The sequence below is a fragment of the Hyperolius riggenbachi genome, chromosome 7 (assembly GCF_040937935.1).
Source record: "Hyperolius riggenbachi isolate aHypRig1 chromosome 7, aHypRig1.pri, whole genome shotgun sequence".
Classification (NCBI taxonomy): domain Eukaryota; kingdom Metazoa; phylum Chordata; class Amphibia; order Anura; family Hyperoliidae; genus Hyperolius; species Hyperolius riggenbachi.
The window spans coordinates 37,818,196-37,830,230 of record NC_090652.1 but is presented as its reverse complement, the minus strand read 5'-3'; the positions used below and the strand labels follow the sequence as shown (position 1 = coordinate 37,830,230).

Below are 12,035 nucleotides of genomic sequence, written 5' to 3'. Positions count from 1 at the left end.
GACCCAGGTCTGGATTTACATCACAGGACCTTATAGGCACAGATGTCCTGGCACCCTAGACTCCGCCCTCCATGATCCTACAAACACACAGCAAACTGCACTGGAAGTGTGCTGACCGGCCCAGCTGTCACTTCTGCCTCAGTTCCCTTGCCCGTCATAGACAGCTGCAGGTGCCCCTTAGTATTACGTAGCCAGAGCTATCCTCAGTATTAAGTAGCTAGAGGTGCCCCTGGGAGATATGGTCAGTGGAATGCCGGCCGAGACCTGGGTGAGAAACCTCTCATTTACACTCTGCTTGGGACTGTGATTAGTTAAAGAGGAACTCCAGTGAAAATAATGGAATAAAAAAGTGCTTCATTTTTACAATAATTATGTATACATGATTTAGTAAATATTTTCCCATTATAAAAGCTTTCCTCTCCTTGATTTATATTCCTGACATTTATCACGTGGTGACATTTTAACTGCTGGCAGGTGATGTCAGTGTTAGTAGCTGCTGCTTGCTTTTTTGGCAGTGCGAAACAGCTGTAAACAGCTATTTCCCACAATGCAACGAGGTTCACAGACAGGAAACTGTCAGGACCATGGTCCTGACAGTTTCCTGTGGGAGGGGCTTTACCACAATATCAGCCATACAGAGCTCCCTGATGATCCGTTTGTGAAAAGAAATAGATTTCTCATGTAAAAGGGGGTCTCAGCTACTGATTGGGATGAAGTTCAATTCTTGGTCACGGTTTCTCTTTAAGGCAAGAGAGAGGCACTTGTGGAGGGGAGTGAGCCACCTTTCCAACATCAGGCGCCTGTAGGCACGTGCCTACAGTGCGTGATGGTAAATCCGGCCCTGAGTACTATACACCACTCTAGAACTCTGTATTAAGTGTTAAAATACAGTAACATTTACCACTTCACCACAGTGAGTACTGCTGGCGATTTGTGCTGGTTGGTTGAGCTCTGGATAAAAGGGACTCTACTGTAAATACTGGGAAGAGCTAGGAGGCGCCCGTGGATGTGTATCTGTGATTCTTGAGCTGGGTGTAATAGTTCACACAAGGTACTTATAGTCCTACCTTATAGTAGTGCAACTCACATGTACAGTGGTGGTTGAAGTTTCTCAAATTTTATTGGGGCACAAATGACTACTACTGTAAATACTATCTATCTATCTATCTATCTATCTATCTATCCATCTATCTATCTATCTATCTATCTATCTATCCATCCACAGTCCCAGCACACTGGTTACTGCTGGCTACACACAATGCCATTTCCAGTTAGATCGACAGGAATCAGAGGATTATTTCCGACATGTCCGATATGCTCCTGTTCGATAGCGGAATTGATTTCCGAGGTTATTATATGGAAAAATTGGTCCCATTATCGATCAGGAGCAGTTTGGACATGTACAATGTCAAATTACTCATCGATCGTAAGGAAAAGTGCATTGTGTGTACCCAGCATTATAGATCTGTATATCTGTCTCATAGATAAACAAATATGAATGTATAGGTTTGAAAATGAAATGATATATATATATATATATATATATATATATATATATATATATATATATCCGGGATATAGATAGCTGCCAGTGATCTATTCCTGGCCATGATCTTTGCAGCTGCTCCTCCTCTGTAGACTACAACTCCCGCGACCCCCGGGGCTGGCCGGACTCGGCGCATGCGCGCTGGCTCCCCCCTCTCCGTCTCTCTCTCCTTTCTTCCCCCTCCCGCATCCCAGGCTGCAGCATCAGCACCACCAGCGCGAGGGAAGAGCAGCATCCCCCTGCGGTCCTCGGCTGCAGCATCCCGGAGCATCTCCCGGCAGCCCCTGTCCCCGTGCCCCCCGTGTGTGCCGGGCTCCCCGTGCCCCCCTCCCCCTCCCCGTGTGTGCCGTGCCCCCTCTTGTCCTCCCCCTGTCCTCCCCTCCCGGGACACTGCAGCAATAGTGGGAGTCATCAGTAGTAGCAGCAGCAGCAGCAGCATCCCCTGCACCAAGGATGAAGGACCGGACCCAGGAGCTGAGGAGTGTAAGCCTGAGCGCCCCCCTTCCCCTGTACACCCCCCTAGCACAGCCTCATCCCCTGGCTGCCCCTCTGTGTGTGCTGTGTGTGGAGGAGGCTGGGTGGGGGGCATGATGGAGGAGGAGAGCGAAGAGGAGAGGGTGCATTGCAGGTCTCTGTCTGACTGATTTATGAGCTGCTCCTGTGAGTGCAAGAGCCTGCTCTCACTCCATCTCTCCCTATACATATCTCCTCTATACATATGTCCTCTATACATCTGTATTTATATGCAGGATTAGCCTTCTCTTCCCTCTGCCTGCCCGTCAGAGCTGCCCATAGATGGCTGGTGTCACTGCATGATGCAAAATACTTATTTATATTTCTGTATATTTATTGTCATTTCACTATAATGCAGCTGTCAGGACAGTATTGTATATGTGTAGGTTTTCTAGGATGTGTCCTGTCCTTTGTATTATGTAAAGCCATGCAGAAAATGTCAGCGTTATATATATATATATATATATATATATATATATATATATATATATATATATATATATATATATATATATGAATGCATAATTATTATATCAAGAGGGATAGCTGTATAGCCACATCCATGTATTAACTGATGTTATAGATTGAAATCCATATGTCTGTAGATCTGCTGGTGTGTGTCCTGCTTCTAGGTCCATCAATGCCTAGATATTGTATTTATGCTATAGTAGTGCCTTATCCTGCCTATGTACCTAGAGCAAGCACGAGATAGAGATATTCACTGATAGATCAGATTGTAATCTGTCTATCTATGTGTCCATCTATCTGGCTACTTCTTGCCTCTACCAAGTACACAGTGATTCAAATGTAACAGTATGGAATCGATGTTATACTAATGCCTCTGCTGATATGTATAGAACTAGAGCAAGCAAAAGTTAGAAGGATATAGATATCGATAGGACTATAGACAGAGAAGCAGATGAATTGGATAATTATCTGTGTGTCTGCCTATCTGTCTTCTGACTCTAGGTACATACACGTCACCATGTTGCCTCTATGCTGTAACTATTGCCTCCTTGTGTAATTGCAGATACAGCACATTGTCATATAGCCCATGCATAGCCCTATCCGTGTAGTGTATGTGGACTTAGCAGCCATGGCTTAGCTATTCGATCTCCAGCTAGCCAGTGCTGTATATACAGTAGCCATCCCTCACAGACACAATGCAGAGAACCTATGAGATGTAGGAGGGGGTATATCAGGGATGCCTGTGTACAGTATATGCTGTACATCTGACCTGCCAGTTGGATGGGTTTGCATTATATATTCTGCTGAGCTGTGCTGTACAGGGTGTGTGTAAGGCACAGAATATGAATATTGTATGTCCTGATGGAGGTGTGTGTGTGTCTGCAGTGTGTGTGTGTGTGTGTGTGTGTGTGTGTGTGTGTGTGTGTGTGTGTGTGTGTGTGTGTGTGTGATGGTACCTGATTGCTATACCCCATGCTTTTCCTGACCATCCAGGTGTATCACTGTCACACTGAGAGCGTGTATTTCCCAGCGGCATTGTGCTGCATGTATGAGTGTAAAAATGGCACTATTGCTGCCTGGGCGTGAGTGTAATTGACCAATGTGAGAAATGGCAGTGCTGCTGCTCGGGGTGCTTGTGTAGTTGTACTACAGCATTGTGTGCTATGATGTCATCGCCTGATGCCTGAACACTGTGTGTGTGTGTGTGTGTGTGTGTGTGTGTGTGTGTGTGTGTGTGTGTGTGTGTGTGTGTGTGTGTGTGTGTGTGTGTGTGTGTGTGTGTGTGTGTGTGTGTGTGTGTGTGTGTGTGTGTGTGTGTGTGTGTGTGTGTGTGTGTGTGAGATCGCTTGTGTGTATTAAATGGGTATGTGTGAGACTCAAGTGTGTCAGTGTGTGCAGATTGGCTGTCATTTTTCTCATTCATAGTGTGTGTCTGTGTGTGTGTGTGTTTCAGTTCATTCATGGCTGTGCATTACACACACCACACACAGCTGTGCCTGTATGCAATGCTCTGGGCAGTGTGTGTGTGTTTCTGACAGTTCATTCATGGATGTGTATTACACACACTACACACAGCTGTGCCTGTATGCAATGCTCTGGGAATATGTGTGTGTATGTGAGTGTGTGTGTGTGCCTGTCTGTTCATTCATAGCTGTGTTCTCTGGAGGACATGTGTGTGTGTGTGTGTATTAATGAGGCTATGTGTGTGAGTAGGGGGCACTACACATGCATTCCACAGGCATGTGAGGCAGCTGATTGGTATTCTGTCCACACACAGCAGCATTAGCCCAGCGCTGTTGTAGCGTGTGTGCTGCTGTGCATTTTATGAATGTGTGCGCTGCCTGGCTGTGTACGTATAGATCTGTGTGCGGGATTATGTCACAGGGGACGCAGGCAGCTCACATGTCATTATGCAATAGCACTGCAGATAATATGCTGCTGCTAGGATTACTGCTGTATATGCAGGGAGACTGTATAGGAGGCTGCAGAGAGCAGGGCTGGCCCCTGTGTGTGGCTGTACTTGGTTCAGTGTGTGTATATGTAGCTAGACTGTATAGGAGGCTGCAGAGAGCAGGGATGGCACCTGTGTGTGGCTGTATGTGGTCCAGTATGTAATATGTGGGGAGACTGTATAGGAGGCTGCAGAGGGCAGGGCTGGCCCCTGTGTGTGGCTGTACGTGGTCCACTATGTGTATATGTGGGGAGACTGTATAGGTGGCTGCAGAGGGCAGGGCTGGCCCCTGTGTGTGGCTGTACGTGGTCCACTATGTGTATATGTGGGGAGACTGTATAGGTGGCTGCAGAGGGCAGGGCTGGCCCCTGTGTGTGGCTGTACGTGGTCCACTATGTGTATATGTGAAGAGTCTGTATAGGTGGCTGCAGAGAACAGGGCTGGCCCCGGACGTACGTGGTCCACTATGAACTGATTAAAGGAATCAATCATATATCGTGCATGGATAGCATAGGATATGCTGAATATGAATAATGTATATGTAATGTACAGTAATATATATACGTGTGTGTGTGTGTGTGCGTGTGCGTGTGTGTGTAGTGTGTGCGTGTGTGCGTGCGTGTAGTGTGTGTGTGCGTGCGTGTGTAGTGTGTGTGTGCGTGCGTGTGTGTAGTGTGCGTGCGTGCGTGTAGTGTGTGTGCGTGCGTGCGTGTGTGTAGTGTGTGCGTGCGTGCGTGCATGTGCGTAGTGTGTGCGTGCGTGCGTGTGTGTGTGTGTGCGTGCGTGCGTGCGTGCGCGTGCGTGCGTGTGTGTGCGTGCGTGCGTGCGTGTAGTGTGTGTGTGCGTGCGTGCGTGCGTGTGTGTGTGTGTGTGTGTGTGTGAGAGAGAGTGTGTGTGAGTGAGTGAGTGAGTGTGTGTGTGTGTGTGTGTGTGTGTGTGTGTGTGTGTGTGTGTGTGTGTGTGTGTGTGTGTGTGTGTGTGGAGTGTGTGTGTGCGTGTGTTGTGTGTGTGTGTGTGTGTGTGCATATATGTAATATATAGAACTGTGTGACCAAGTACCAGTAGTATGGGATCCATTCACATAAGGATTGAGAAGGGGACCTGTCAGGTTTAAATTAGAATGTTAGAATGGGTCTGGTCATGTATAACAAATATGGGGCTTTGCAGCCAAAGAAAAAGCGTCCCGCTACACCATATTTTGGGCTTTGTTACATATGAAGTAATTTGGGGACTGGCAGTGTTCTCCCCAGGCTCTTTTAGCCGGGTGCTCCACCCGGCTAGTTTTGGTGAGCACCCGGCTGTTATCAGCTCACCTCCTCCTAGGCTGTAAACAGAGTTGTGCACAGAAGCACCGGTCCTGCATTCTCTCAACTCGCCCCACCCGGCTACTATTTCATGCCACCCGGCTACTATTTCATGTCATCCGGCTGGAAAAAATGTCTGGGGAGAACGCTGGACTGGTCATATTTGTATAAATATGAGGCCTGGTCATGTATGTAGCGCAATGAGGTCTGGTCATATGTGTAGCAATACAGATCTGCTGATGTATGCCGTAGTATGGGCCTGGAACATGTGTAATAGCACGGGACCTGTTATGTATGTAATAGTGTGGTGTCAAGCTGCATGGGGCCTGATCACGCATGTAGTGGTATTGGACCTAGTCATATATGCAGTCATTTGAGGCTTAGTCATATATGCAGTGTTATCAGTTCTAGTCATGTATGCAGTAGTACGCAGTCCAGTCAGGTGCAGTGCCCAGTGATCCCTCTTTTGGAGATACAGTCCTGCTTTGGAAACCCAATCACTCTGTCCCTCTTTTTTCCTTATTTGTCCCTCTTTCAGAATTCATGTACAGATCTATGAAAATATATGTATGTTTCTACTGAAAAAAGTGTTTAATTCACTCCAATCTCTAGTCCCATCCTTTACATTGATATATTTCTTTGTCCCTCTTTCTATGTAAATATATATATATTTATCTACTAAAAAAATGTGTGATTGACTCTAAACTTTATTTCCATCCTTTAAATTGATATATTTCTAATTTTCATATGTTAATATGAAGGACAATGAACCAGGATATAAAGGACCAGTGTGGTTTGAAATATAAAACAACATATTTTTCTTATGAACTCTCTATGGTATTGGTGACTAGGGGTGTGCTGGGGCCTGACTAGGGGTTTTCCAGGGGCATGACTAGGGGTGTGCCAGGGGGGTGATTAGGGGCGTGGCAGGGATGTGGCTTAAGCATCCCTCTTTTCTATCTCAAAAAGTTGAGAGGTATGCAGTAGTGTGGTGTCCAGTCATGTATGTAGTAGTATGATGTCCAGTCATGTATGTAGTCGTATGCACACAGGTCATGTATTGTACTGAGGAACACGGTCATACATATAGTGCCTTTGGGTTTGGTAATGTATGCATCCCTGTGGCACCTGACCATGCATGCAGTATTATGGACTCTGATCACATATGTAGTGGTTAGGTGCCTGGTCATATGTACAGTAATGTGGAGCATGCTCATGTATGAAGTAACGTGGGGTTTAGTCATATAGGCAGTGGTAAGTGGCCTGATTATGACATGAGGCCTGGTCATGTTTGTAGTGAAATTGGGCCTGGTCATGAATGCATTACCATGTACCGTGGTCATTTATTTAGTAGTATGTATTAGTATGTATGTATGTATGCAGTACACTTGAGCCTGGTGTATACGGTTCAGAGCCTGGTAATATATGTATTACAGTATGGCTCAGGATGTATATGGCAGTATGGAGCCTGGTAATGTACGATCTACTGCAGAGCTGCGTCATATATGTAGTATTGCTTGCCTTGGTACTGTAATATAGGGCTTGGGTGTCAAAGCAGTAGTAGATCGCTTTGTCGTGTTTATAATAGTGTGGGACCTGGTCATGTATGTGGTGGTATAGGCCCTGGTTATATATGCAATGGCATGGACTCTAGTCATGCTCACAGTAGTACACACTGGTCATGTATGCAGTATGTTGAGCCCTGATCATGTATGTTAGTAGTAGTGCCTGGTCAGGTCATGTATGCAGTGGCATGGACTCTTGTCATGCCCACAATAGTATAGACTGTTAATGTATGCAGTATTTTGGGCCCTGGTCATGCATGTTGTAGTATGGGGCCTGGTCATGTATGCAATAAAATGGGGCCTATGCATGTGTACAGTACCATGGCCCCAAATCAAGTATTCTGTGGGATGGGGCCTGGCTATGTATTCAGTATGCAAGTCTCTGGTCATATATGTATTTGTTCGGGGTCTAATAATATATGTAGTATATTGGGGTTCAGTCATATTTGAAATAGAATGGGGCCTGGTCATGTATGTTATACATTGGGGCATGGTCATGTTCCTATTACTATGGGATCTGGTTATGTATGTAGTACAGTGGGCCCTGGTCATGTATGCAGTAGTTTGGGGCCTGGTCATTCATGCAATGGCAGGAGCTCTAGTCATGCACACAACAGTACATGTTCATGTATGCAGTATTTTGAGCCCTTCTCGTGCATATATTACTGTGGGGCCTAGTCATGTATGCAGTAAAATGGGGCCTGTTCATGTCTACAGTATCATAGTATATTGGGGTTCAGTCATATTTACAATAGAATGGGTCATGTAAGTTATACACTTGGGCATGGTCATGTTCCTATTATTGTGGCATCTGGTCATGATGTAGTATAGTTAGGCCTGGTTATGTATATAGTGCAGATAGGCCTGATCATGTATGTACATGCCTCCCCACTGCTCTCATTTCACCAGGACTGCGAAAAGTGTGTTCCCATGCCCTGCAGCATCCCCCCCCCCCCCATGTCCTGTCGCGTGCCCTTGTTTCCACTCGCTCTAGTGCCGGCTTCTCCATCTCCTCAAGTTACATGTAATCATCAGGCAATGCGGGAGATGATGCCGGACACTAGAGGGAGTGGTGACAGGACCCAATAGTGTGCAAGGAAGCTGTATTGGGAGGGGCTAAAGCTCAGGCTCAGCTGTGCTGAGGAGGAAGGGGGACCGCTAGACCACCAGGTGAGTTGTATTGGGGAGGGAGAAAAGAAGCCCTAGACCGCCAGGCAAGCTGTGTTGGGGAGGAAAGGGTAACCACTAGACCACCATGGAGGCTACTGGGGAGGGAGGGGGGAAGCCATATGTAGGAGGGAGCAATAAAAACCAATGAACTGTATAGAGGAGGAAGGGAGGATCATTAGACACCAGGGAACTGTTTAGGGGTGGGGGAGGACGACTACTAGACTCCAGGAAATTGTATTGGGGGCTCGCTGCATGAAAAATTGAGGTGTGGACAAAAATGTGTCTGGCTAAAAATTTGGCAGGCATAGGTCTTAGGGCCTGAGTCCACTAACGCAGTTGTGTCCGCTTTTCAGTCACTCCTCAATGTTACAGATGTTGAAAAGCGGACACAACTGCGTTAGTGGGCTCAGGCCCTAAGGCCTTGTTCACATTATAGGCATTTTTTGTAAAATTTTAAGCGTGGGCGATTTTCAAAATCACCCTGAAACGCTGTAGTGCAGTGAGGCCTAGTTGTATATACAGTATAGTACAGTGCGGCCGAGTTATATATGTAGTGCAGTGGGGCCTAGTCATGTATATAGTACAGTGGGGCCTAGTCGTGTATGTAGTACAGTGAGGCCTGGTTATGTACAGTATGTAGTACAGTGAGGCCTGGTCATGTACAGTATGTAGTACAGTGAGGCCTGGTCATGTACAGTATGTAGTACAGTGAGGCCTGGTTATGTATGTAGTACAGTGAGGCCTTGCTATGTATGTAGTACAGTGAGGCCTGGTTATGTATGTAGTACAGTGAGGCCTGGTTAAGTATGTAGTACAGTGAGGCCTGGCTATGTATGTAGTACAGTGAGGCCTGGTTATGTATGTAGTACAGTGAGGCCTGGTTATGTATGTAGTACAGTGAGGCCTGGTTATGTATGTAGTACAGTGAGGCCTGCTTATGAATGTAGTACAGTGGGGCCTGGTTATGTATGTAGTACAGTGAGGCCTTGCTATGTATGTAGTACAGTGAGGCCTGGTTATGTATGTAGTACAGTGAGGCCTGGTTATGTATGTAGTACAGTGAGGCCTGCTTATGTATGTAGTACAGTGAGGCCTGTTTATGTATGTAGTACAGTGAGGCCTGGTTATGTATGTAGTACAGTGGGGCCTGGTTATGTATGTAGTACAGTGAGGCCTTGCTATGTATGTAGTACAGTGAGGCCTGGTTATGTATGTAGTACAGTGAGGCCTGGTTATGTATGTAGTACAGTGAGGCCTGGTTATGTATGTAGTACAGTGGGGCCTGGTTATGTATGTAGTACATGAAGCCTGGTTATGTATGTAGTACAGTGAGGCCTGATGTGTGTAGTACAGTGAGGCCTGGTTATGTATGTAGTACAGTGAGGCCTTGCTATGTATGTAGTACAGTGAGGCCTGGTTATGTATGTAGTACAGTGAGGCCTGGTTATGTATGCAGTACAGTGAGACCTGGTTATGTATGTAGTACAGTGAGGCCTGGTTATGTATGTAGTACAGTGAGGCCTGATTATGTATGTAGTACAGTGAGGCCTGGTTATGTATGTAGTACAGTGAGTCCTGGTTATGTATGTAGTACAGTGAGGCCTGGTTATGTATGTAGTACAGTGAGGCCTTGTTATGTATGTAGTACAGTGAGGCCTGGTTATGTATGTAGTACAGTGAGGTCTGGTTATGTATGTAGTACAGTGAGGCCAGATTATGTATGTAGTACAGTGAGGCCTGGTTATGTATGTAGTACAGTGAGGCCTGTTTATGTATGTAGTACAGTGGGGCCTGGTTATGTATGTAGTACAGTGAGGACTGGTTATGTATGTAGTACAGTGAGGCCTCGTTATGTATGTAGTACAGTGAGGCCTGGTTATGTATGTAGTACAGTGAGGCCTGATTATGTATGTAGTACAGTGAGGCCTGGTTATGTATGTAGTACAGTGAGGCCTGGTTATGTATGTAGTACAGTGAGGCCTTGTTATGTATGTAGTACAGTGAGGCCTGGTTATGTATGTAGTACAGTGAGGCCTGGTTATGTATGTAGTACAGTGAGGCCAGATTATGTATGTAGTACAGTGAGGCCTGGTTATGTATGTAGTACAGTGAGGCCTGTTTATGTATGTAGTACAATGAGGCCTGGTTATGTATGTAGTACAGTGAGGCCTGGTTATGTATGTAGTACAGTGAGGCCTGGTTATGTATGTAGTACAGTGAGGCCTGGTTATGTATGTAGCACAGTGGGGCCTGGTTATGTATGTAGTACAGTGAGGCCTGGTTATGTATGTAGTACAATGAGGCCTGGTTATGTATGTAGTACAGTGAGGCCTGGTTATGTATGTAGTACAGTGAGGCCTGGTTATGTATGTAGTACAGTGAGGCCTGGTTATGTATGTAGTACAGTGAGGCCTTGCTATGTATGTAGTACAGTGAGACCTGGTTATGTATGTAGTACAGTGAGGCCTGGTTATGTATGCAGTACAGTGCAGTGTTCTCCCCAGAATTTTTTTCCAGCCGGGTGGCATGAAAAAGTAGCCGGGTGGCATGAAAAAGTAGCCGGGTGGGTCGAGATGAAAATGCAGGGCAACTCTGCTTACAGCATAGGAGGAGGTGAGGAGGTGAGCCGATGACAGCCGGGTGGTCACCAAATCTAGCCGGGTGGAGCACCCGGCTAAAAGAGCCTGGGGAGAACACTGCAGTGAGACCTGGTTATGTATGTAGTACAGTGAGGCCTGATTATGTATGTAGTACAGTGAGGCCTGATTATGTATGTAGTACAGTGAGGCCTGGTTATGTATGTAGCACAGTGGGGCCTGGTTATGTATGTAGTACAGTGAGGCCTGGTTATGTATGTAGTACAGTGAGACCTGGTTATGTATGTAGTACAGTGAGGCCTGATTATGTATGTAGTACAGTGAGGCCTGGTTATGTATGTAGTACAGTGAGGCCTGGTTATGTATGTAGTACAGTGGGGCCTGGTTATGTATGTAGTACATGAAGCCTGGTTATGTATGTAGTACAGTGAGGCCTGATGTGTGTAGTACAGTGAGGCCTGGTTATGTATGTAGTACAGTGAGGCCTGGTTATGTATGTAGTACAGTGAGGCCTTGCTATGTATGTAGTACAGTGAGACCTGGTTATGTATGTAGTACAGTGAGGCCTGGTTATGTATGTAGTACGGTGAGGCCTGGTTATGTATGTAGTACAGTGAGACCTGATTATGTATGTAGTACAGTGAGGCCTGGTTATGTATGCAGTACAGTGAGACCTGGTTATGTATGTAGTACAGTGAGGCCTGATTATGTATGTAGTACAGTGAGGCCTGATTATGTATGTAGTACAGTGAGGCCTGGTTATGTATGTAGTACAGTGAGGCCTTGCTATGTATGTAGTACAGTGAGGCCTGGTTATGTATGCAGTACAGTGAGACCTGGTTATGTATGTAGTACAGTGAGGCCTGATTATGTATGTAGTACAGTGAGGCCTGATTATGTATGTAGTACAGTGAGGCCTGG

The 12,035-nt window shown here is 46.0% G+C and overlaps 1 protein-coding gene across 4 annotated transcripts in view; it reads left to right on the top strand.

Annotated features, from left to right (window-relative positions):
- The first annotated feature begins 1,728 nt into the window (after window positions 1–1,728).
- STX1B (syntaxin 1B) overlaps window positions 1,729–12,035 on the top strand; it is a 138,916-nt gene continuing 128,609 nt past the window's right edge. For all 4 annotated transcript variants that reach the window (XM_068243927.1, XM_068243926.1, XM_068243928.1 and 1 more), the window contains exon 1: window positions 1,729–2,029. In XM_068243927.1, coding sequence (XP_068100028.1) covers window positions 2,000–2,029 — 30 coding nt within the window. In that variant the 5' untranslated portion in view covers window positions 1,729–1,999. The remainder of the gene's footprint in view (window positions 2,030–12,035) is intronic.